The sequence below is a fragment of the Geotrypetes seraphini genome, chromosome 3 (assembly GCF_902459505.1).
Source record: "Geotrypetes seraphini chromosome 3, aGeoSer1.1, whole genome shotgun sequence".
Taxonomy (NCBI): domain Eukaryota; kingdom Metazoa; phylum Chordata; class Amphibia; order Gymnophiona; family Dermophiidae; genus Geotrypetes; species Geotrypetes seraphini.
In genome coordinates, this window is record NC_047086.1 from 293497878 (window position 1) to 293523824 (window position 25947).

The 25947-nt window shown below is 44.1% G+C and overlaps 1 protein-coding gene across 1 annotated transcript in view; it reads right to left on the reverse strand.

Moving 5' to 3' along the window:
- Positions 1-801: 801 nt before the first annotated feature.
- LOC117356987 (sulfotransferase 6B1-like) overlaps positions 802-25947 on the reverse strand; it is a 40036-nt gene continuing 14890 nt past the window's right edge. The window contains exons 4-7 of the mRNA XM_033937033.1: positions 20688-20814; positions 15697-15791; positions 13388-13544; positions 802-1316 (exon numbers count right to left, since the gene is read on the reverse strand). Coding sequence (XP_033792924.1) covers positions 1186-1316; positions 13388-13544; positions 15697-15791; positions 20688-20814 — 510 coding nt within the window. The 3' untranslated portion in view covers positions 802-1185. The remainder of the gene's footprint in view (positions 1317-13387; positions 13545-15696; positions 15792-20687; positions 20815-25947) is intronic.

Genomic DNA, 25947 nt, shown 5'->3' on the forward strand with positions numbered 1-25947 from the left:
TCCTACTTTCTGCCCCCTTAACCATACGAATACTTTTCAGGTAGGAGGTGTTAGGCATCTTGACTTAGGTGTTGCTAGACGCCGCACGGAATTCTGCATGCAACTTTAATCTTTTTTACATTTTTATTTGATTTCTAATGGCACGGTCAATTATCATTCCAATTAGGCAAATTAAGAAAATGTAAGTTGCACACGGAATTCAGTTAGACATAGTTAGGCATCACCGATAAGGACGTCTAGTGGCTTCTAACGGCAAAGTTTATAGAATCAGGCCTGAAGCTTCTCTGAACTATCCTGCTGCTCTCCTCTGTTCCCTTTGGTCAGATATTCCTTAGCCAACCTATAAGCTGCAAGGGAGGCAGTACCAGTAGTTTAGGAAACGCCAACCTTCCATCCTGCTTTCTTCTAAAGCCCATTGGTCAGACTTTCCTTAACCAGCCAGTAAGCTGCAGGGGGAGGCAGGAGCAGCTTCCCTTCCTGCTTTCCCCTGCAGCTCTACATCTCTGATGGTTGGACAGTGTTGGAATGAATATTGGGGGTGTTTATGGCAGATGAGTTGCGTGCAGTCCATATTAAAGGATAGATAAATAATGTGCCAATACATTTTCAGAATAATCACCTCAATGCAGAAGCAGGGATTGTGGACGTAAGTATAGTGCCACATAGTCCTGAAGCTGCATGAGAGAAAGAAGAAAATGTCAAATGGGCAGGAGACCCTAGTGAGCGAGTTAACAGAAGACAAACAGAAACCAGAGCCTGGGAACAAAATGATTTGAATAATAAAATGACCAGACAACAAAAGGTAGAAAAAATAATTTTATTTTCTATTTTGTGATCACAATAAGTCGGATTTGAAATGTGTAACCTGACAGTTTTTTTGTTTATTTTGTTTACACTACAGCGCCATGCTTGCTAGAGAGGTCTGGGGGTGTGGAGATTAGGCTACAAAATAAACCCACCATAATGTTTGAGAAAAATGCTCCATTGGATAGGAAAAGTTTAATCAAATCAAATTGAAAAATGAATTCAATAGGCCAAATTGAATCAAAAATGTTTTCCCTGAATTGGGCAGTACTAGTACACAGTGCTCAGGTAGGGGAATTACAGAGGAAATGATAAGACAGATATTAACGCTTAGCAAGAATTACAGATGGAATGATTACTTCAGAAATGATGTTGGCATGTTTAAACCTTGCAGTGAACATCATACTTCATCTTTGCTCCAAGTTTAGTTCCTCCTACATATTTATTAAAGCTGTCATCCATTTCTTGATTCTGAGCTGGAGAGAAGTAGTTCTTCCAGTCTCCAATATCACCTTTGAGGAAAAAGTAAAGAAGTGTAAGGCAAAATATTCAGATGTTCATAACAATAGCTGTCCTTGTTTTATTTAGCAGCAATGTCAGCTTATGTATCTTGGGACTTTTTTTAAAAACTGGCATTACATGGTAGAAAGGCAGATTAGAACGATAGATTATAGATCATCAGCACATCTGCAAATTATATGAGTGCCTTTGGAACTCTAAAAATGCCATCTGGTCCGAATGATTTGCGATATTTGTATTTAATTGAAAGAAAGACAGATACCAAAGAAAAGAAACAAAACCAAGGGTGAATTTATAAAATAGAAAATAAGTTTAATAGTATCTAGATATAAACAATTATATCAAACAAAATAAAAGCAAGAAGACATCCATGAAACTAATAACCAGGAAATAAAAAATTTCTATGATTTGTTTTCAATTTTTCATGTAATACTTAATTAAGGACTCCATTCACTAAATGGCACTAGAAGTTTTTAGCACGGGCCAGCGAAGTAAATGCTCAGATACTCATAGAATTTCTATAAGCGTTGGAACATTTATCTCACCGTCCTATGCTAAAAAATCTCTAGCGCCATTTAGAAAACCCACTGTAAACTGTGGAATGTGTTGTCAGAGAAAGTGGTCAAGGCAACCAACATGGTGGGATTCAAAAGAGTTTTGGGCAAGGTCCTTGAAGAAAAGTTCATATAAATTTATTAGCCAGGTACACTTGAGAAAGCCATTGTTCATTTCTGGAAACACTGGCATAGGAAGGGTGGGTGGCACCCTCCCCACCCCCAACTGCCGCACACGTGCCCCTTCCCCGTATCTGTTTAGCTTCTCCAGCATGAACAGCATCTCCAACATACTGCCCACGCCAGCACTGGCACTTCCTAGTCACAGGACTCAGAAGTAACATCAGAGGGGAGCGCCAAGGCTGGCATGAGCATCAGGTTGGAGCTGCTGCTCGCGCTGGTGAAGAGCTGGAGGAACGGTGGTGGGGGAAGTGAAGGCACACGGCGGGAAAGGACTAAGAGGGTGGAAAGGAAGAGAGGTGCTGGTGCCCCCATCAAGATGAGGTACTTAGATGAAAGTGCGTGGGACAATCGTGCGAAGACAAAGGAGCTCAGACAAATGCGCACAGGACGTCAGCATGCCAGATTAAATGTTAACTTTAAAGCGCTCTGAGGATGTCTGGTGGGGGGGAATCCTCCACTTTATTTAGAAGTGTTGACGCTGCCGTTTGGGGGTTGGGGGGTGAAAACCCCCCTTACAGAGGAAAGTGTAATTTTTCCCTATTTTAGGGAAAAATTATACTTTCTCTCTAAGTGTGTTGGGAGGGGGGAGTGTTCCCCCATTACTCACCTCCAACGGCAGCACCAACACTTCTAAGTAAAGTGTGTGGGGGGGTTCCCCGCACCCCCCCTTCAGAGCGTTTTAAAGTTAACTTTTAATCAGGCGCGTTGACGTCCTGCGTGCATTTGTCTGAGCTGCTTTGGTGGTTCATCTCCCATTACTACGCCACTATCTAGAAATGAACTATGAGAAATACTTTATGGTCTGCTGGGTCATTTTATCTGTTCTAGCCAGAGACAAGATGCTGGGCTCAAAGGACCCTGGTCTGACCCAGCTTGGCTTTCCCTATGTTCTTATGAAGATAATTGTAAACCAATATTAAGTAAATATTGAAAATCACTTTTTGGTTCCAAACTGGTGCCAAACACATATATGATTATTTTTAAAACATGGGGCAACTGAATGTATGATTCTGCATGCAACACAACAAAACACCTAATCACTCTCCTCTTCCACGTACACCGACCAGGTTTACCCACTCCCTGGCACCATACCCTCAACTGACCAAAAAAAAAAAAAAAAAAAAATCATATTACCTACCAACGCCTGGAAAAGATTTGATATGTAATGTAATATAACTACTTTCATCCAATGTTACTAAGACTATACTCATTCTGTTACTATGTTTTACCCTAAATGTCATGTACCCTCCTGGAAATGTCCAGCTTCTTCTTATGTAATCCGCTTTGAACCGCAGGGTACAAGCGGAATAGAAATCACTAATGTAATGTAATGTAATGTAACAACAGAAGACAACAAGCAAAAATGAAAAAAAATGTATGTTTATTCAAAAATAAGCGTGTGCTTAATTTTGAATATTTTCCCAGGAATAGTACCCGACGTGGCCATGTTTTGCCTCCAAGGCTGCGTCAGGGGCATACAACCTCTGGTGTCAAAAGCAGCTTCCACCAACGTTGAAGAAATAGTCCTGGGTCTGTAACAATTGGGATCATCGAGCACTATTCCTAGGAGCATTTGAGTAGCCCTTTCAAGACCAAGGGACATATTTGTCCCATAACTTTAAAATCCTATAAATTTTGATTGGGATAGTCTACAGTTCTAAATTTGATATGTACGGATTCCATATGATACTGCCTTTATATAAACAAACTGGTTCCAACATTCATTCATTAGCGTCGTTGCCAGATTGACGAGAAGATTCACTTGCCACACTGTCCATAAGCCAGAAGTGTGATTTTTAAAAAAAAAAATAATGATATTTCACAAAAAAAATCAATTTTTTGGCATCTGCAAGCCCTTTTTACCATAAAAATGTCGTCAAAACCACAAAAATTGGCCTACGATCCTTATGGTCCTGAAAGGTTAAACACACGTTTTTCCTTCATAGGATCTGCTTGTTGTCTTGTGTTCCACGTTGGATATAGTATATCGTTTGCCTTGCTGTTTCCTTACACTTGATTCTGTGTGCATACTTCACTGTATGCCAAGAATTCTACAGCTGAAAAGGGCGCAGGGTTTAAGACATTCTTGAGGCTTTGTCAGTTACATGTATAATATAGAGATGTGGAGGACAAACTAAAATCCAGGCGTTCACATGCATGTGTGTATTAAATACATAAATATTGAGCGAACTAGCTTTTACATGTGTATGTGCTCATCTATGCGTGAAAATGTCTTATGAAGCCTAAGCATTTTTCTGCAAATTATTTATTATTTTAGTATTTATTCACTGCTTTTAGCCTAAGCAGTTTACATTCAGGTACTCAAGTATGTCTCCCTATCTGTCCCTGTGGGCTCACAATCTGACTAACCTTACATAGCACATATTTGCAAGAGAGGAGCAAATACAGAGATGGAGTATGTGCAAGGCTCACACATACGTGTGTAACTTAACAAGAATACTAAGTATTTTCTTAGATGCCACAAGGGCATAATATTCAGCCAGTGGTGAGCAACATTTTTTGCTGACCACCACCAGCACTAGATCTGTAAATTCAATGCTGGGCCATGTCTGGGCACCAGCACTCAATTTCCAGAGCTCAATTTCAATTTCCGGAGTTCAATTTAAATTCTCTGGGCACCAGCACTCAATTTCCGGAGCTGAGTGACTCATAGCGGATAAGTGAAATATTCAGCACTTAACTAACTATAAGTTATTGCATAAAGATAGGACTGAGGTTTATGCTGTTAACCTAGCCAGTTAAATGCTGAATATTGGCACTTAACTGGCCAAGTGTTGACCCCCCACCCCAGATCACCCACCCACCCCAAAATAGCAGGTTTTCAATTTAGTGCTAACCGGTTATTTTCAATGGCACTAACTTTTTAAGAGCTGCTGAAAATTAGCTTTAGCCCAAACAGATGATTTAACTGTTTAGGAGCTATTTCTGGCCAGTTAAACTGATTTGAATATCGATCTCTGAACTCCTAAATTTAGGCTGCTAAATTAGGCTCCTATATTTTTTCCTTACTTTCAGCAAATGTAGGGGCTTATAAATTTAGGCCCGATATTAATTTGCCTAGATTTATGAGCCTAGTGCTGAAATTTGTGCTACCCTCCTTTTTTCTCAGCCCTTAATCTCACCTGTTGTCATCCACTTTTTATGCTCCTACTAAATTTTCCTTAGTACCGTACATTTTTAAAGAAGAAATGTGTGAGCAGTGGCGTAGCAAGGGTAGGACACGCCCAGGTCTCTGCCCCCTTTGCTCCTTCCACATCCCCTATGCCACACTCACAGTCTCCCTTCCCATCCCCATCCCTCTTTAAATCTTAACCAACACGAGCAGCTTCTCTGGCCTGCTGCTCGTGCCAGCAATGGATTTCCCTCTGATGTCACTTCCTGGCCCCATGACCCAGAAGTGATTTCAGAGAGTTAGGCCGGCGTGATCAACAGGCCAGAGTAGTTGCACTGGCGAAGATTTAAAGAGATAAAGGGGGCGGGGAAGAGAGGGTGCGAGTGTGACATGGGGGATGGGGGGGTGGAGAGGTGCCAGCGCTCCCACCAAGATGGCACCTAATGTGGTTTCCCCCCCCCCACTTACTATGCCACTGTGTGTGAGCATAATTGGAATTTGTGATTATAATCAAAGGGCCAGATATTAAAAAAAATATTTAAACAGACAGCAGAGGCTTCTTCCCAGTTAAACCATGCTACATAGGGCTGGGAAGGGATATTCAGGAGGAAATTCATGAAAGGACACTAAGACCTCCAGCTGGAGAGAATCCACTCATGCGCGGATGTCAACATGATGATGTCATACATGTGTATGATGTCATCATGTTGACATCCACACATTTCCCAATGCCCTGCAGGGCTGCGGTCCCGTGCTCAATGTGCCACGGCCTCAAAAAGTTTGCGGCACACTGATTTAACTGAATAAGTCCCTCAGAATATCTGGTTAATAGGGATGGGCAGGCAAAAAGTTATGTGGGTTTTTATTTTTTTGTTCCAGAACTAATGTTAATACAAGTACGCACTTTTCTTAAGAAGTGCATACTATCCCCCCAAAGTCTATAAATGGCGTTCAAAACTGCACAAGGAAATTTGAGTGTTTATTCAATTAAATTATATGTGCAAATTGTCTTATGAGCTAATTAGCACCAATAATTACACACTGATAATCATTTGTGCTAATTGACAACAATTTGAATTTATGCACGCATCTTGCTAGGCAGTGTTCTATAAAGATACACGCCTATATTTTTCAACGTGTAACTGAGAAGGGGGCGTTGGCATGGGAATTTACTAAGGATGCAATCAGTATTAGAATCCAGGGGACCTGCGCCTAATTTAGGCACAAGGATTTATACCAGATTTCAGTTGGTGTAAATCCTGATACTAAGGGCTCCTTTTACAAAGGTGCGCTAGCCGCTACCGCCTCCTGTTAAGCAGGCGGTAATTTTTTGGCTAGCGCGTGCGTGCACTAAAAACGCTAGCGTACCTTTGTAAAAGGAGCCCTGAGTGCTTTTCTATAAATGGTGCCCAATTCAGAGCACCATTTAGAGCAGTGGTCTCAAACTCGCGGCCCACCAGGTACTGTTTTGAGGCCTTTGGTATGTTTATCATAATTACAAAAGTAAAATAAAACAGTTTCTTGATCATGTGTCTCTTTAGCTATAAATGACAATATTATTATTAAGACTTAGCCAAAAGGAAAGATTTATAAACTACAGAGTTTTACCTCATGCAAAATTAACTACTTTTTTCTGAGGCTCTCCAAGTACCTACAAATCCAAAATGTGGCCCTGCAAAGGGTTTGAGTTTGAGACCACTGATTTAGAGAATAGCAATTAGTGCACATATTTTTTGACCCCCAAATTTGGGTACATTTACTTAAGTGTGTGGCGCAGTGGTTGAATCTACAGCCTCAGCACCCTGGGGTTGTGGGTTCAAACCCCACGCTGCTCCTTGTGACCCTGGGCAAGTCACTTAATCCTCCTTAGCCCCAGGTACGTTAGATAGATTGTGAGCCCACCGGGACAGAGAGGGAAAATGCTTGAGTACCTGATTGTAAAAACCGCTTAGATAACCTTGATAGGCGGTATATAAAATCCTAATTTAAAAAAAAGAAAAAAATTTAGTCTTACATGCAGAGAGTATGCACTATTTCCCAGTAGTGCAGTGTTTCGCAAACTGTGTGCTGTGGCAGATTCCAGGTGTGCTGCAAGACGCTGGCAAGGAGGAGAGGCACCAACTGACTGCTTACAGGATGTGCCTCTCACGGCGAGAGGCAAGTCCTGTAGACTGGCAGCCAGCACCGGCGTCTCTCCTCCTCTCCCTGCACCTCCCCTCCTGCAGGATCCTCCACTGGCAAAGTGACAGGTTCAGGGTTGCGGCCGGAAGGCCTCCGCGCATGTGTGGACATCAACATGATAATGTCATGCATGTGTGTGACATCATCGCATCGACGTCCGCATGCTTTCAGATGCCTTCTGGCCGCGGCACCAGGTTTAATGTGCCGCGGTGCCAAAAAAGTTTGCGGGACACTGCAGTAGTGCGCACTTGCACAAACTCGCATGTGATTGAACCAACATTTCGTCACAAATATAAGTAGTAAAGTTATCCACATAATATTAACTAGTATGGACAGGCCGACATTTTCTATAGCATTGTCAAACAGATACAGCGCTATACATTAAACCAGTGTTTTTCAACCTTTTTTGGGCAAAGGCACACTTGTTTCATGAAAAAAATCACGAGGCACACCACCATTAGAAAATGTTAAAAAATTTAACTCTCTGCCTATATTGACTATATATAAAGTAATTCTCTTGAATAGGAATCAAATAAACACAAAGAAAGTATTTTATAATTACTTTATTATGAAATAAAAATTATAAAAATTATAAAATACTTTATTCAGTGCGAAACCTGGGCCTGTTTGGCTGAACACAAAGCTGATATTCTGGCTGGAATGGAAGAAAGACACACACGTAGCTCTTCATCAACAGCTCTCAGTCTCTCTCTGTATTTGGTTTTTATAGCATACAAAAATAGACAAATATACCCTCCATCCTTTTTATTAAACCACAATAGCAGTTTTTAGCGCAGGGAGCTGCGCTGAATGCCCAGCACTGCTCTTGACGCTCATAGGCTCCCTGCGCTAAAAACCACTATTGCGGTTTAGTAAAAGGTGACCATATTGTAAAATATAGACAGCAGATATAAATTCAGAACTGTGCATAGTAAGTGAAGGGAAGTTTTCATCTCTGGGAATTTACCCAGTTAACTATTAAGTTATTTGGGCAAATTCCTTTGAAAACTGTGGTAATACTGCCTCCACTTTGCTAAATTTAAAATAAAATCATTTTTCCTACCTTGTCTGGTGATTTCTGGTTGCACTTTCTTCTTCTGACTGTGCATCCAATCTTTCTTCCCTTCTATCAGCCTGTATGCTTTCTCTCCTCCACACCTCATTCCCTCCCCCAACTTTTTCTTCCTCTCTCCCTGACCTTTCTTTCTTTTTTTCTGTTTCTCTTCTTTCCTTCTGTTTCCCTGCCTGCCCCCTTTCTTTCTTTCTCCCTGCCGTTCCCCAAGCCACTGCCACTGCCGCTGCCATCGGGGAACAGGACCCACCAATGGATAACAGGCCCCAAAGCCGACGCCGACGCATGCTCTCCCTGACGTCAATTCTGCAATCGGAGAGGAAGTTCCGCCCAGCCAGGCTGGTGATTTCTGGTTGCACTTTCTTCTTCTGACTGTGCATCCAATCTTTCTTCCCTTCTATCAGCCTGTATGCTTTCTCTCCTCCACACCTCATTCCCTCCCCCAACTTTTTCTTCCTCTCTCCCTGACCTTTCTTTCTTTTTTTCTGTTTCTCTTCTTTCCTTCTGTTTCCCTGCCTGCCCCCTTTCTTTCTTTCTCCCAGCCTCCTGTCCAGCAGTAACTCTCTTCCCTTCCTCCCCTCCCAGCAGCATCTCTCCGTCTCCCTCTCCAGTAGCAGCTGTCCCTTTTTTTCCTTGCCCAGCAGCTTCCCAGATTCCTTTCCCTCCTCCCCTCCCAGAAGCATCTCTCCTTCTTCTCCCTCTCCAGTAGCAGCTGTCCCTTTTTTTATCTTGCCCAGCAGCTTCCCAGATTCCTTTCCCTCCTCCCCTCCCAGAAGCATCTCTCCGTCTCCTTCTCCCTCTCCAGTAGCAGCTGTCCCTTTTTTTCCTAGCCCAGCAGCTTCCCAGATTCCTTTCCCTCCTCCCCTCCCAGAAGCATCTCTCCTTCTCCTTCTCCCTCTCCAGTAGCAGCTGTCCCTTTTTTTATCTTGCCCAGCAGCTTCCCAGATTCCTTTCCCTCCTCCCCTCCCAGAAGCATCTCTCCATCTCCTTCTCCCTCTCCAGTAGCAGCTGTCCCTTTTTTTCCTTGCCCAGCAGCTTCCCAGATTCCTTTCCCTCCTCCCCTCCCAGATGCATCTCTCCGTCTCCTTCTCCCTCTCCAGTAGCAGCTGTCCCTTTTTTTATCTTGCCCAGCAGCTTCCCAGATTCCTTTCCCTCCTCCCCTCCCAGAAGCATCTCTCCTTCTCCTTCTCCCTCTCCAGTAGCAGCTGTCCCTTTTTTTATCTTGCCCAGCAGCTTCCCAGATTCCTTTCCCTCCTCCCCTCCCAGAAGCATCTCTCCTTCTCCTTCTCCAGTAGCAGCTGTCCCTTTTTTTATCTTGCCCAGCAGCTTCCCAGATTCCTTTCCCTCCTCCCCTCCCAGAAGCATCTCTCCGTCTCCTTCTCCCTCTCCAGTAGCAGCTGTCCCTTTTTTTCCTTGCCCAGCAGCTTCCCAGATTCCTTTCCCTCCTCCCCTCCCAGATGCATCTCTCCTTCTCCTTCTCCCTCTCCAGTAGCAGCTGTCCCTTTTTTTTCCTGGCCCAGCAGCTTCCCAGATTCCTTTCCCTCCTCCCCTCCCAGAAGCATCTCTCCTTCTCCCTTTCCAGTAGCAGCTGTCCCTTTTTTCCCCTGCCCAGCATCTTCCCAGACTGATAGTGGTTTTCTCCCCTCCCAGCAGCTCTTCTTACTTCCCAGCGCAGCGATTCACGAAGGCAGCCTCGGGTCCTTTGTTGGGTCGTGCCGCCTCTGAGGAAAGAGGAAGTTGCATCATCAGAGGCAGCCGCGACTCAGCAAAAGCCCCGAGGCTGCCTTCGTGAATCGCTGCGCTGGGAAGTAAAGGAGAGCTGCAGAGAGGGGAGAAAGCCACTGTCGGAGGCTCCCCAAGATCTCTCCGGCCCAGCGCACGCTTCCGATGCTGATCTTGCTGGTCCTGCGCGGACCGGCAGGAAGTTCAAATGAGTCAATCTTGCCGGTCCTGCGCGGACCGGCAAAAATTTCCTGCGGACCGGCGGTTGAAGAACTGTGGATTAGATCGCCAAGACAAAGTGAGTCCTGGGTGATCGACTCACTTTGCCTTGGCGAGCTACTGGCGCCCCTGCCTCGGGCCCCCTGTAAGCTCCGGGCCCGGCGGCCCTGCGGCACACCAGGCAACATCTCGCGGCACACTAGTGTGCCGCGGAACAGCGGTTGAAAAACACTGCATTAAACAATATGGAATTTTGCAGAAGGAATGATAAAATGGACACTGGTATACATGAATACAAAATGTTAGGTGCAGCATTGGGAAAGAGCGAACAAGAAAGGGATCTGGGGGGTACTGATAGACAAGACCCTGAAGCCGTCGGCTCAATGCGCAGCGGCAGCAAAGAAAGCAAACAGGATGTTGGGCATGATAAAGAAGGGAATCACAAGTAGATCGGCGGACGTCATAATGCCGCTTTACAGAGCAATGGTCAGACTACACTTGGAATACTGTATCCAACATTGGTCTCCCTACCTGAAGAAGGATATAACCCTGTTGGAGAGGGTGCAGAGGCGAGCCATGAAGCTAGTAAAAGGCATCGAGAATTTGAGCTACAATGAACGCCTCGGAAAACTGGGATTGTTCACCCTCGAGAAGAGAAGGCTGCGAGGGGATATGATAGAGACTTTCAAAATACTAAAATGATTCGACAAAATAGAGCAAAAAACATCGTTATTCACATTGTCAAATGTGACTTGGACAAGGGGTCATGGACTGAAACTGAGGGGCACCAGGCCCAGGACAAATATCAGAAAGTTCTGTTTCTCACAGCGAGTGGCGGATGCTTGGAATGCTCTCCCGGAGGAGGTTGTGTCGGAGACCACCATTCCAGGATTCAAGGGCAAGTTGGATGCACACCTTCTTGCAAAACACATTGAGGGATACGGGTAAACAAGGTCTTTAGCAGGGAACACCAGGATTAGCCTCCGCGTGAGAGGGTCGCCGGACAGGATGGACCTAGGGTCTGATCTGGTGAAGGCATTTCTTATGTTCTTATGTATGTTACAAATAAGTTAGGAGCTAAAAGCAGCCTTGAAAAAGTGGGCTTTTAGCCTATATTTGAACACTGCCAGAAACAGAGATTGATGTACTGTCTCAGGAAGTCTGTTCCAGGCATATGGTGCAGCAAGATAAAAAGAACTGAGGGGAAGATTCTCAAATGTTTGGGGGTAAAATCCAATAGGCTGCTGTACTAATTTGGCAAGTCATTCTTTAAAAACCGTGTATGCAAATGAGGTTAGCAGAGGATTGCACATGCACAGAATAAACCCACAAATAAAAAAATAAATTAAAAAAGACCCCAAATCAAAGATCGGCAAGAGGGATGCCCACTTCCTCCCGCTGCCGCTGTCAAGCAACCTTTGTGATACCCCCCCGGCAGTGGGAGGGAGGTCCACTCTCTCCCCCTACCCCCCTGATGATACTCCATGCCCCTGCTCCCCTTGGCTATGAAAGTTGGCAGGAAGGATGCCTCATACCTCTAGCCAGCAGATCCGCTTCTTCAAAATGGTAGGACTTCCCCTCCCTGGTGCATCTGAGATGCGCCAAGGAGGGGCCTAAGGCTCTGATTGGCCCAGGTTGCTTAAGGCCCCTCCTACTTTGAAAAGGCAGGCCTACTGGCCGGAGTTAGGAGGCATCCTTCTGGCCGGCCTTTGTAAACAAGGGGGGCATTGGGTACTATAGCGGAAGCAGGAGGGTGTCTCGGGGGTGGGGGGGGGGAGGGTTGCTTGGCGGTAGGAGGGAATGAGCATCTCGCCCGCTGCCGGGGTGGGAGTGTCGGGTGGGGTGGTTGTTTGTCTGTGGGAGGGTGTGGTCATCTGGGTTTACTTGAAAGCAGCAAAATTTTCTGGCAGGTCTGAGTTGTCAAGCCTTATTTTCCTGTCAATGCCTGAACCAATCAGCGCTCAGGCACTGACAAAAAAGTAAGCTCAGACCTGCTGGAAAATTTTGCCTGCAAATGTAGTATGTACAATGAAGTAAGGGAATCACTTGGTGATAATAGAGAATCGCCTGGAGTGCTTGTTTAATTACTGACCTCGTTGTAATACATTTGTATGGCAGAGTCGGAGACTGCTAGAAGCTCGGAAAAGACCACGGTAAGCCGTTTTGATAATCTGTCACTAAAATACATGAATGATAAACCAGTTGGAATCGGTTTAGCAACCATGTTAAAGTTTTAAGAATCTTCCCCCAAGTCTGGAGTTGGCAGTAGAGAGAAGAGTACAGATAAGAGACTTAAACAATGAGCAGAGCTCCCAGGAGTATAGGGAGAGAGGAGAGATTCTAAGGAGCTGCAGAGTGAATACCCTTGTAAGTCAATAAGAGGAGTTTGAACTGTATATGGAAATGGATAAGGAGCCAATGAAGTGACTTGAGGACAGGGGGTAATGTGAGCATAGCAACACTGGCGCAATGTAAGTCATGCAACAGAAATTTTGAATAGACTGAAGGGGAGAGTTGGTTTAGTGGAAGACCTGTGAGAAGCAAGTTGCAATAATCTTGGTGAGAGGTGATAAGGTGTGGATAAGGGTTTTGGTAGTGTGCTCAGAAAGGAAAGGTCAGGTTTTGGTGATATTATAGAGAAAAAAGCGACAGGCTTTAGTGGTATGTTGGATTTGTGCAGAGAAAGAGAGTGGAGTCAAAGATGACCCCAAGGTTGCCAGTTGATGAGACAAGGAGGATGAGTGTTATCAACAGAAACAGAATGGGGAAAAGGAGAGGTGGGTTTAGGAGGAAAGATACGAAGCTCGGTTTTAGCCATGTTCAGTTTTAAATGGCAGTGAGAGCCGTGAGTTGGGCCTGGATTCCTGTAGAAATTTCTGCTCCCTGGACTGTTACATATTGTTCTCCTTAATTTTGGGATTAAAGGGTTAATCTTAACATTATCTTTTTGATGCCTGGAAGTTTCTCTTAAAATTCAGGCTTAATTGTCTGAAATTTCACCTTTTCGGAAGATGACATGACCAAAATTGCCGTGAGTCTTCTGAGATTTTGCTTTCATATTTTGAAAAGTGCTCTTGTCTGCAATCTCCCGAATCTGCTCCTGAGTCAGAGGTAACCCAAAAAACTCAGCTATCTGTTTCACTCCTGCCACCAGGTTCTGGAAAGATAAAGGTCACAGTTCAAACTACATGCAAAGAACATGCGTCTTCATAATCTGCAAAATCGTTCCTCTCTTTCTTAGTGGGATTGGTACTAAGGCCATTCTGGTATTATGATGTCACGTGACTTCACTTAGACATTCTGATTTACAAAGATGCTCAGAACACTTAAATACACACACATATGCGACTGTCTCTGAGAAAAGAAGACTAATCTAGCAGATTCAAAATGTTGAAAATTGCTGCAAATGTTACATGTTTAAACTTCTGTAACTTTTTATTTTTTTTCACAGAAAGGGATGGAGTTTGAACTATTATATTACAAATTGTTTGGTTTCTGGAGATTCTAGTCACCTTTTTTTTTTTTTTTTAGAGATGGTCACATATTTTGGATAAATTAACCACACAAAATGCACATTTTTCTCTTTTACTTCAATGCACTATTTTGTGTTTTGTTTGGTCCCGGACAGGAGGGATCCCTCCTATCTCCTGTCCTGGTCAACTGTGACAACTTTTATCTCCCTAGACGTAGGGCTCCTTTTACGAAGCCGCGTTAGCGGTTTAACGCGCGTAATAGCACGCGCTAAACTGCCGGCCGCACTAGACGCTAACGCCAGCATTGAGCTAGCATTAGTTTAGTCACATAGCGCAAGTTTAGTGCACGCTAAAAAGCTGCGTGTGCTAAAACTGCTAACTCGGCTTTGTAAAAGGAGCCCTTAGTCATCCTGCAGGGATAATCAAATGTTTTACGAGACTTCCTGGACGAAACTTATACGTTGTGAGTTAGATGATGTAAAGACAGTTATAAGTGCCAAAAAGGTATTCAAAGTGACCAGATAACCACTGCAGAGACAAAGTAAAGAACCACATACACTCCCTCCGTGTTCACTGATCCTGTCGCACCCCCCCCAAAGTTCAGAATAAAAACATACAAACCTGCCTTTGGAACATCAGCACCTGCTATAGGAAAGCCTAGTAGAGCTGCACAGAGGTGTCTTAAGTAGCCTGGGTGGGAGGTGGGGGGGAGGAGTGGGCTAGTGACCCATAGAGAGAAGGACCCAGACCCAAAAGCCACTCTAACCACTACATTCATGGTGGAAAATGTGAGGCCACCCAAAAACCCTTGGACTTGGGATGGTGAGGATGTCCTCATGCATGCATACCTTTAATCCAAGTAAACAGTTACTGTACACTAACATTTGTGCTAAATTCTTAGTAAACAGGCCCCTCAGTGTCTATGAACAGCTCCTGACTGACAGCTATGGAAACCTGTATTTATCCTGTGATTTAGGTAGTAACAGGTGGTGTTCCTGCGGTAGGCATGGAGTTCTTTAGACTGCATTTTTTTCTACTAGTTTCAATGGAAAATGAACTTCATTTTAATTTGTTTGTATTTGCTCAACAAATCCTAACATAAATCCCATGAAAATACATAGGAAACAAACTATCAAAGAATACATTTCTTAATCGACAAAATGAAGAGGAACAAAACAATAGAAAGTAAATTAATAGCACAAAATCAGAATTTTCTATTCCACCTACATATGCATACAGACAGTGGCGAAGCAAGGGGCCATGCCATGCGCCCCCTCCACTCTTCCCCACCCACCTGGGTGCCCCCCATGTACCTCTTGAAATAATCACCAACAGCACCTTCCACCCACTTCAGTTCCGTCCTGATGTCACAACTTGGTCCAGTGGTCAGGAAGTGACATCAGAAGATAGCTGATGCTGGAGTGAGCAGCAAATTGAAGATGCTGCTCTCGTCTGCGAACATTTTAAAGAGGTATGCCGGGGGGAGGGGAGGAGAGGCGCTGACTGGGCCTCCGCGTGTGCGGATCACCGGACTCGATGGACCATGGGTCTGATCCGGAGAAGGCAGTTCTTATGTTCTCTCTTACTATGCCACTGCTTAAAGATAGAGGTCATGATTCAGCTTCTTTTGAAGGAGCAAAAGACAGTGTAGAGTAGACCGATAGTTACTAATACACTGTAAGAGAATAATGCATGATTCTGTCCAAATAACACATATTAAATGACAAAATCAACCACAATTTCAATTTAACACACATTTTGGTAGTGCACTGTGAAGTAAATAGTTATGAGATGCTAAATGAAACCGTGGCAAAATGTTGTATTCTGAGCTCTCACCTCTTTTAAATCTTCATAGGTAATGATCAGAACGTCCTCATCATCAAGGTGTTCATTCCAAGTAAGCATATGTTCAAAATAAGAGCTCCAGCAGACTGCAATGAACAAGATGACTAATAAAATTAAACCATTAGTGCAAATGGAGAAGATCAAAATATCATTGCTATAAAATTAGGACCTATTTGTTCATAATAAAGTAGGGCTCTTACAACCATTTTAATTCATTTGATTTACCATTCATTGAAAATTATCTTTGCGTTATTAGATGAGACTTTTTACCCTGCATTGCAGAAATTATACATGCAAAAATATTGCAGAAACATTTTAGGACTCATCTTTTTCAAGCAGCAGTTCAGTGTAGGATTGCAATAGCCTATGTTGAAATGAAAGCGACAAGATTACTCTGCGTTTTCATCTGGTGCAACGGACTGTGAGGTTTGTTCACATACCATATATACCCGAATATAAGCCGACCCGCATATAAACCGAGGTAATCTTCCCCCCAAAGAAGAAATAAAGATTGACTCGAATATAAACCGGGGGAGGGGGGGAGTGTGGTGTTTAATATTCAAGTGTCCTCCCCTGCCCTGCCAGACTCTGCACCCAGCCCCCCTCCCTTCCTGCCCTGTACCTTGTCCCCTCTTCCTCCCGATGCCTTGCAGGTCTCCACTGGGCCTGCCTTAAGAACTGGTGGTCCAGCAGTGGGCCAGGACAGGTGAGATCCCTCCCACCTCCTGTCCCAGCTGACTGTGACAACTGTTACATCCCTCCCGCCTCCCCCACGTATCTTTTAATTCCCTGGTGGTACAGCGGTGAACCAGGGCAGCAGCGATCTTCCTGTGCTCCTGCCCCATGCAAAGCCGGTATCTGAATGGCTGCCATGAGTTCCTGTGGCAACTTCGTGAGTTCCCACGGTCTTGCTGGGTCATTGCAGACTCCTTACCATTGGCCCCTGCCCGAGACCCTGAATCTTCCAAAACTGAAGATTCATTCTGAGGGATCAAATGCATTGATTCTGACCCCCAGTCATCCCAGTCTTTCTCCGACTGGACCTCCGGTTCCTGAAGAGGAACTGTCTGCATGTGAAAACCCCCATGTGCAACAACTAGCATGAGCCCAGATGGGCCCCAATAGCCCATATAGGTTTTAAAAACAAGTTTAACAAAATCAGTGGTAAATCCATGAATGGGGATACCTGCATGGACTCCCCTTGTCTCTCGTGGGCTCAGAGATGTGTGTGCATCTGTCCTTCACCGAAGACGCCGAATCACTGTCCAAGGGCTCCAGGGCTGAGTTCTTCCCCCCAAAATGTGCCAGTTGTGACTCCATTGCCCTAGAGAGACCAGAAGGGGCTAAACTCAAAGCTCCTGCCCCCCTCGCTGGCCCTGTGGTATGTGAAACAAGGATGCTTCTCAGTTGGCCATCCAGCACAAATCTGGTATGGATCAGGGTTAAAACAGACTGAGGAGTCCACATCTAAAGATTTTAATCAAAATCGAGGTGTTTTTGAGGCAAACAGAGGCTTTTAAAATCAGGTTGAAAAATCCAAGATAGCCAGTGTGACAGCATTTTGGTGCCAAAAAAATGGCCCAGGAGAGCTATATAAAAGTTCAAAAATGTGGGAAAGGGGTTTTTGGAGGTAGGGAACCCAAATCCAACTATCAGAAGCTCCCAAAAAGACAATTAAAGACACCCCCTTCCCCGATATCTCCCATAGACTACAATAGGCATTATTCACTGTGCTACGCCTGCTTCAGCTGAAACAGAAGCTGGAAGATGGTGAAGACTACTGCCTCAGACAAGCATACAAAAATTCTCCAGATACTTGTTTCTTCAGACTAGCACTCAGATTGATGGAAAGCCTGAAAACCCAGACCCCTACAGTTCCTCGTGTACCTTCTGTGTGTGTGTTGGGGGGGAGGAGAGATAGCCAGCAACCAATACCAGGGACTGACATGGATGCCACACAGCCTTGCTCAAACTCCAGAAATTCAAGTTTCAAGTTTATTTAGATTTTTATATACCGCCTATCAAAGTTATCTAAGCGGATTTTTACAATCAGGTACTCAAGCATTTTCCCTATCTGTCCCGGTGGGCTCACAATCTATCTAACGTACCTGGGGCTATGGAGGACTGAGTGATTTGCCCAGGGTCACAAGGAGCAGCGCGGGGTTTGAACCCACAACCCCAAGGTGCTGAGGCTGTAGATCCAACCACTGCGCCACACACTCCTCAAATGAGCAAGAGCTAGCTTTGCTACAAGGGGAATGGTCCCCAAGCCACAAAACTGTGCAGGCTGGCTAAGTAGGTGTCCTGAAATAGGGTTCCCCTCCCAGCTACAGACCTCTGACATAGAGTCCATCTTCACCCAGGCAGAGCTAACACAGGCAACCCGGGGACTTTTGTAGCACCAAAAAGCCTCTGAAAGTAGACCAAAAAGTCCAAAAATGACAAACCTAAAACAGAGCAAACTAGACACTTTCAATTTGCGTATAGAAGGAGAAAGTGAAAAGCAAGAGCAGGGCTAGATAGGGGTTACCAGATGTCTGGATTTATCTGGACATGTCCTCTTTGTCAAGGCGTCCGGATGGCTTTTCAAAACCCAGCACTTTGTCCAGGTTTTCAAAAGTTATTGAGATTGGGTTTAAGTCTGGAGTGCATCTGTGTGCGCGCGGATGCAATGCGGTGAAACCACAAGTGTACGACATCTTCAAGTCACATGTGCGCATACACAGATGCACTCCAGACGCAGCCCGAAGAGATGAGGTTTGCGTGGGGCTGGAGTTGGAGGTGGAACTTGGTGGGGGCATTGTGTCCTCTTTTTCCAGATGCAAAATCTGGTAACCCTAGGAATAGAGGAGGCGGAGCCAAAAAAATGTAGATGACGGCTTCTACACCACTAATGATTACAGGTGAATTACCCTCTGGTTCAAGACTCATATGCCTTTTGTACTAGAAAATTCAATTTGCAGTCACTGATTAACTGTGCCTCTTAATCTCTTCTGGTTTTTTGTGGGATTAAATTTTCCACTTCTGTTTAACCAATATCTGAGTAAGGTCATCCTGGCTTTGTGGATAAAGTATTTCTTTTCCACTGATGATCTGCAGCACTGACTCCCTTTGGGTACAAAATGTGTCTCTGCTACAAATATTATAAATTATTTTGCATCTGGAGGTCACTGGCTGTCCCATAGAATTTTACAACTGAAACTGTCCAAATCTGTAATATTATGGATTGATTGAAGTAAATTTTCATATACTGCACCAATTTATGATGAATGAACAGCTAGCTCTTGTTCTGACCAGGTTACTGTTTTGGGGATGATTGTTGGTAAGTTATCTATGATGTCTCAAATTTTGAACAAAAACTTTATTTTGAATGCCTGATGCAAGCAGCTCACCCATTGACAAATGACCAGCTGAAATAAAACAGCCCATCCTTTTTAAGTGGTTGAATTAATGTAACAGAGTATTAATTGCCACCCCCCAAAAAAAGAAATAAAAAGTACAATTAGAGTAATATAAGAACATAAGAATAGCCTTACTGGGTCAGACCAATAGTCCATCAAGCCCATAGCACATTCTCATGGTGGCCAATCCAGGTCCCTAGAACCTGGCCAAAAAACAAGGAGTAGCAACATTCCATGTTACTGATCCAGGGCAAGCAGTGGCTTCCCCCAGGTCTGTCTCAATAACAGACAATGGACTTTTCCTCCAGGAACTTGTCCAAACCTTTCTTAAAATAACAAAGGTTACTCAGCAAGAATGTATGTAGAAATGGCATATATGCATGGCCTGTTCAGGTTTATGCACTGCGAGGCTGATTCTATGCTAGCAAACTGGCATCCGCCACGTTTCAATCACCAACAGGCGCCGCGTATAGAATCGGGCATACCAGCGCCTAGCAAGGACCCTAGGTGCTGGAATTATAGGCCAGGGTTTCACAAGCCTATATTTTTGAAGCCTAGGGTCAATGTCTTTCACTTAAGTTTTTCCATACGAGTCAGCATTTATTTTCCTTCAGTAGCACTTTTGCCACGTATTCACTTCCGGGTTTGCTACCCGGGAGAGCTATATTAATCCCAGTACAGTCGTGGTGCAGCCATCTTTTGATCATGAGATGCGGGTTTGCGTCCTGTTTAAAGGTATGTCTCTGTGGCTTCTTTTTATATTTTTCTTTTTTGAAGCTGTGCAATTGTCCAGTCTATTGATATAAGTTTTACTTTATTCTGGTTTTAGTTTGATCGCTTTACACCCTGAGGCGGCAGATATGTGAAACGCTGGCCATCGTCGGTGTACCAATCAACCGATAAGATAAGTGGATATTTCCTCTATCTTTTTGCACAATACAGCCCTGCTTTAAGTTTACAATTTGTGGGTGCAAGATTGGAGGTTTTTTGCCAGTGAGGTGTTCGCCCAACCACCTTGGACCACCACTGTGGTGGTGGAAGGGTTCCAGTCTGAGGCTTTTTCCTCCATTCATTTGAAACTCTCTTCATTGAAACTGCAATAGTACTGTTCACTTTTTTGCGACATTTATTATATTGCTTTGGTGAAAGTGTACAATTTAACATTATTGATTTTCACACATCCGAGTTGTTTTTACGACCAATTATTGCGCCATTTATACCCAATTAAACCAATTAAGTTAGGCAGCAGTAAGACGGCTACCACTGCTTAACTTAAAATGACTTTTATGTTTTTATATTTAAGACAGCCAAGGACCCTTTAAGACCCCTGAGGAAGGCATTTTTATTTTGCCGAAACACTGCCCATGTTGGGTCATTTTGTAAACCCAGAAATGCTAATCATGATAACTAGATTCTCTTGCAACAAGTTCCAGAGCTTAACTGCTCTTTGAGTGAAAAAATATTTCCTCCTATTCATGTAACTTCATTGAGTGTCCCCTAGTTTTTGACTTCTGTTATTTAATATAGGTGGGGAAATCAAGGTGTTTCTAAATACTACAAGCAGTCATAACTTCACTGTACCTTTTCCACTCATGAAGTGCTGGAAGAACTCATCCCAGGAGCTGAAGTTAGGAAGTAATGCATTATTATTATAGAAATGGAAATATGACACTGCTGTATCCTTTGGATTTCGAAAGATCACCAGTTTCTGTTAACGGGCAAAGACACAAAAGTAATCAGGCTTGGCATTTTAGAGACGTCACAAAAGTATAGCTATGCAGTGCTACCTTGTTTTGTCACCATGGCTTCATTATAATGTTTCATGTAATCATCAGTGCTCAGAAAAAAAGTAATCAGAAGTAGGTTGATTTCTTTGTATTAGGTTCTCCATATGCAATCTGATTGTATAGATAATGGTTTATTATCACAGTTTTTAAAATTGCATTAATTATGGTAAAATCCTTCTGTACCTTTTTTGTTATAATTTTTCTAATATGATGAGCAGATCAAACTGGCTATATCTTTAAAATGAAAGAAATCATGGAAGCATGCACACCTTTAATGTAACTACCAATAAAGTGTTTAACTAGCACAGGGGTCGGCAACCTTTTTACAAAGAGCCAATTTATCCAAAATGTGTGACTCAAGGTTTACAAAGAGCCACAAGGTGTAGCTTCTCTCCTCTTAAACCCTTTGCAGGTCTCTGCACCTCTCATCTTTCCCTCCCTCCCCTGCCCCTCCCCCAACTCCAACTCATAGCCAAGGTTATCTCCCATCTCCAGGCCCCGACCCTTTAATCTCCCAAGCCCATGATTCCCCCCGCCAGGCTTACCAAGGTACCTGGTGGTCATGCAGGAGTCTTTATGGCAGGAGCACAGCCCTCTTCCTTCCTTCCTCCTCGCAGCTGCATTCTAAAATGTGTGCCACGACCTCTCGTAGCAGCTCACAGTACTACAGGAAATGCCATGAGCAGCTGCAAGAGGATACGGCAGCTATTTTAGAAAGCAGCCACGAGGAAGCAGGAGTGAGAGGACTGCGCTCCTGCCACAAAGACCCCTGCTGGACCACTAGGTACCTCGGTAGGTCCGATAGAGGGGAGGGGATCGTGGGGTTGGGAGGGAGATTAAAGGATCAGGACCTGGAGAGCCGCAGCCACATGCAAGAAGAGCTGCACGTGGTTCGTGAACCACAGGTTCACAACCTCTGCCTGCTTTGGTTCTCAAAATATTGTGTACAGTTCTGGAGGCCACACCTTCAAAAAGATATAAAAAGGCTAGAGTCAGTCCAGAGGAAGGCTACTAAAATGGTGTGTGGTCTTCGTGATAAGACATATGGGGACTACTTGTTATGAAGGGGTGGGAAGGGAGGGAGATAAGATTTTATCTTATAGATCATAGCCCACATTAAGAGGAAGCAATTCTGTTTTAGAGGTATTAAGTTTGTAACCAGAATATTGGGAATAAGAACTAATCAAACGCAATAAAATTGGCAACGAGGCAGGATCAGTGTAAATTAACACGTCATCCGCATACGCAGAAAGTTTAAGTTCAGTTGATCCACAGCGAACACCTATTATTTCAGGAGATTGACGAATGTAGATGAGAAGAGGCTCCAGCGCCAAATTAAATAATAATGGAGATAATGGGCATCCCTGTCGAGTACCACGAGTGGGATAAAACATTTCTGAAATTAAACCATTTATTCTGACAGTAGTAGAAGGCCTAGTGTATAACAACCGGACCATTGATATAAATTTGTCAGAAAACCCAAACCAAGACAGTGTCTGAAATAGGAAATCCCACTCAACTCGATCGAATGCTTTTTCAGCATCTAAAGCTAAAGCCAGGTAAGGATGAGATGAATGCTGGGCAATTTGAATAATTGAGGTGAACAGTCTGGTGTTATCACTGGCAAGTCTACCTTGCATGAAGCCATTCTGTTCTTTGCCTATCAGTATAGGTAGTACTGTAGTGTCCCAATCTAATGAAAATGCCTAAGAGAAAATCATCAATTAGATAGAGATAAATAGCAGGAAAGATGGAAGATCCCCAGAGAAACTTAAAACATTGTTAAAAGGAACCCAGAAGAATGACGTAATATGGGTAGAGTAGTAAATCAAACAAAATAAATATAAATACATTATCAAGCAGAAATTAAAAGAAATACAAAGTAAAACAGAGAGCAAAAATTAAGCAAACCAAAGAAAATAAAACAAAATAAGTTAAAAATTCCAGGTCCAATAGAGCATCACATCCACTTCATCTTCACCATCTTCACCCATGGAAGGCCAGCAGAGCAAGGAAGGATCCAAGGTAGAAGTGCGGGAATAACAAACCCTCTGGAACTCCCAACATAAGCCATCAAGATATGTAATCATCAAGCCAAACTCCCCGCAGCCATTACAGGAGGCAGCTCCAGGCAGAGAACACCGGGCAAGGCCACTGATGAAAGCCCGCAGACCCAATAGAACACAGCAGTTATATTCAAAATGCTGCACGACGGTTTCCGGCTGCATGGCAGATTGAGGTTTTATTTGAGAACAACAATAAATGCAGCACCAATCTCTCCGACTCCAGACCAATGAGCCCACTGCTGAAGCAGGAAGATCACAAACTCCACCTCAGCAGTAGGGCAGGGCTTGATGCTGTGCCGCTAAACATCAGCAAATGAAGAGGGGTACCAGTGGGAAGAAGAGCAAAGGCAGGCGAATATTCCCCACTTACTGCACAGAAAAGCAGCCACAGCATCAGACTACAGAGGAAGAGGGCTGCGATCCTCCAATACCCATTTTCTTTAATTTCTGAAAAGCTGTTGATGAAACTATACCCGTTCCATACATTAAAACATTTCACTGTCACCAAAACCTTGGTTGTGATGACCTTCTCCGCTGCACCCCCCCCCCCCCCCCCAGTGGCTACCGAACCGAGCTTGCTAATCATGGCTAAGGGATATCAAATGCGCTACTAGTGAGATTAACAAAGTAATTGGATAACTGGACAAATTATCATTTCACAGGCCAACAAAAAATTTTTTTTTTCTTGATGCCTTAGGTTTTTGACCTGTTCCTGGGGTTATTTGGGACGTTGATTTGGAAAATTGCATTGGATAGACCACATGAGATCTTGTTTCTTAGATATGGTTATGGTATAGTAGATATGCCTTTGGGATAGTAGAGCCAAATATGAACATTGAGCAAAAAAAGGATCGGCCCCCAAGGGGATATATGGTGGTCGGAGGACAAAATGTAATCAATGAACCTTTGGTAGCATGAGATAGAATCATATTGCCACCACTACATATAAAGTTAGGTCTGATGAAAATCTGTAAAGGCTTCGAATAAAGACGGTTCGTGCATTAAATACATAGCACATATGTTACCTGGACTTACTATAGAAAAACTGAAGGCAGGAATTTTCAATGGTCCACAGATCAGACAACTTATAAATGACCCACATTTCATAGCATCAGTGAATGAAATTTAATCATATACCTGGTCTTCATTTGTTCTTGTTGTGAAAAAGTTTCTTGGCAACAAGAAGGCAGACAACCACACACAGTTAGTAGAGGATATGCTTTTTCATCTCAACAGACTTGGCTGTAACATGAGTGTTAAAGTCCATTATCTGCACAGTCACTTAGATTGCTTTACAGAGAACTTGGGGACTCATAATAAAAAAAAAACAAAAAAACGTCCAAACCCCGGCCTAAGTCGGTACCTGGACGATCAAAAATACAGGTCCTCCAAGTACTGATAATCAAAACTGATTTTAGACATATCTAAAACCAGCTTAGGCCTTTTCACTGCCTCTGTACACCCAGAGCGAAAAGGGGAGTTTTTGGAGGAGTGGCTAGGGCGGGAGGTGGGCCAACCTAGACTTAGTCATCTGACAGCCATAATCAAAGAAGTTTGACAGGTTGCCAGACGGAACTTATATGTTTTGATTTAGACCGTCAAAACAGGTACAGTGGTGCCTCGCATAACGGACGCCTCGCACAGCGAACGCTGCGCACAACTAACTTCAGGTCTTGTTTCCCACAACGAAGTCGCCCGAGCTGCATCCTTAACTGCCCTCTCTCCGCCTGGCTCCCTGTGCAGTGGCGCTACATATTTTAAACCCACCTGCCGCCCCTGCTGCATATTTTTAAGCCTCTGCCGCCACCGCATATTTTTAAACCTCCCCCCGCCGCCACATATTTTTTTAAAAAAGCCACCACTGCTGCAACTTTAATCTCACCCGCTCACTCGTAACTGGTGGTCTAGCAAATTTCCCAGCCAGAAGCGCAGAGATCAAGAGCAAGCCTTCTGTGCTACTGCCTGGGCCTGCGCTGATCTCTGAATGGCTGCAGTCAGCTCTCGCGGGACTCACAAGAACTAACTGCAGCCATTCGGAGATCGGCATGGGCCCACACAGGCGTGCAGAGGAATTGCTCCTGATCTCTGCGCTTCTGGCCTGTACGCCACTGGCTGGGAAAGATGGGAGGAATTAAAAAAGGTACCGAGGGGGGATGATTAAAAAGGTACTGGGGAGTATGTGGGGGGTGATTATAATACACAGCAAGGATCAACAAAACCCCTGTCTCCCCTCCCCTTCACATATATCCCCTCTACTATCAAGAAAATTGAATAAGCCAAATTATTATAGAATGCTACACAGAAATATCATGCTAACAGAATACCACAGTCACACATAGCAGGAATAGGGTTAGGGTAGTGCAACTAGGGCACTGTCCCCCCTGGTCAAAGAGAGCCGTAAGCCTCTGCCTGGACTTTGCAGTCCCCAGTTGTGTCTAACACCAGCTCTAACAAGATAAATTTATCTTTTTTTATGTCATCTTAGCATATTTTATGCTACAGAACGAATTATTTTTTTTAACATGTATTGTTATGGGAAAACGCGTTTCACATAACGAACTTTTCGCATAACAAACTTGCTCCTGGAACCAATTAAGTTCGTTGTGTGAGGCACCAGTGTATAAGTTCCAAATTGGGCCACTAAGCTGATTGCAGCTGCCGCGATCAGCTCAGTGGCCCAGGCAACCCATTGCCCCGCATCCATAACAATCGTGGCAGGCCTGAATCCTCCCGGAATGTTCCCCGGCAGGAGGGATGCCCAATCTCTCCTGCTGCGATCCCCAGAATCCTCCCCAAGTGTTTCCCAGCAGGAGGGATGCCCAGTCTCTCCTGCTGCGATCCCCCGAACGTTCACCAGCAGTAGGAATGACCAATTCCTCCTGCCGGACAATCCTCCGCCCCGGTACCTCTGCGCGATTGTGGTTTTCACTGGTAGGAGGAATGCCGGACAACCCCCTCAAAACCCCTGCCTGAATGCCCAGACCACCC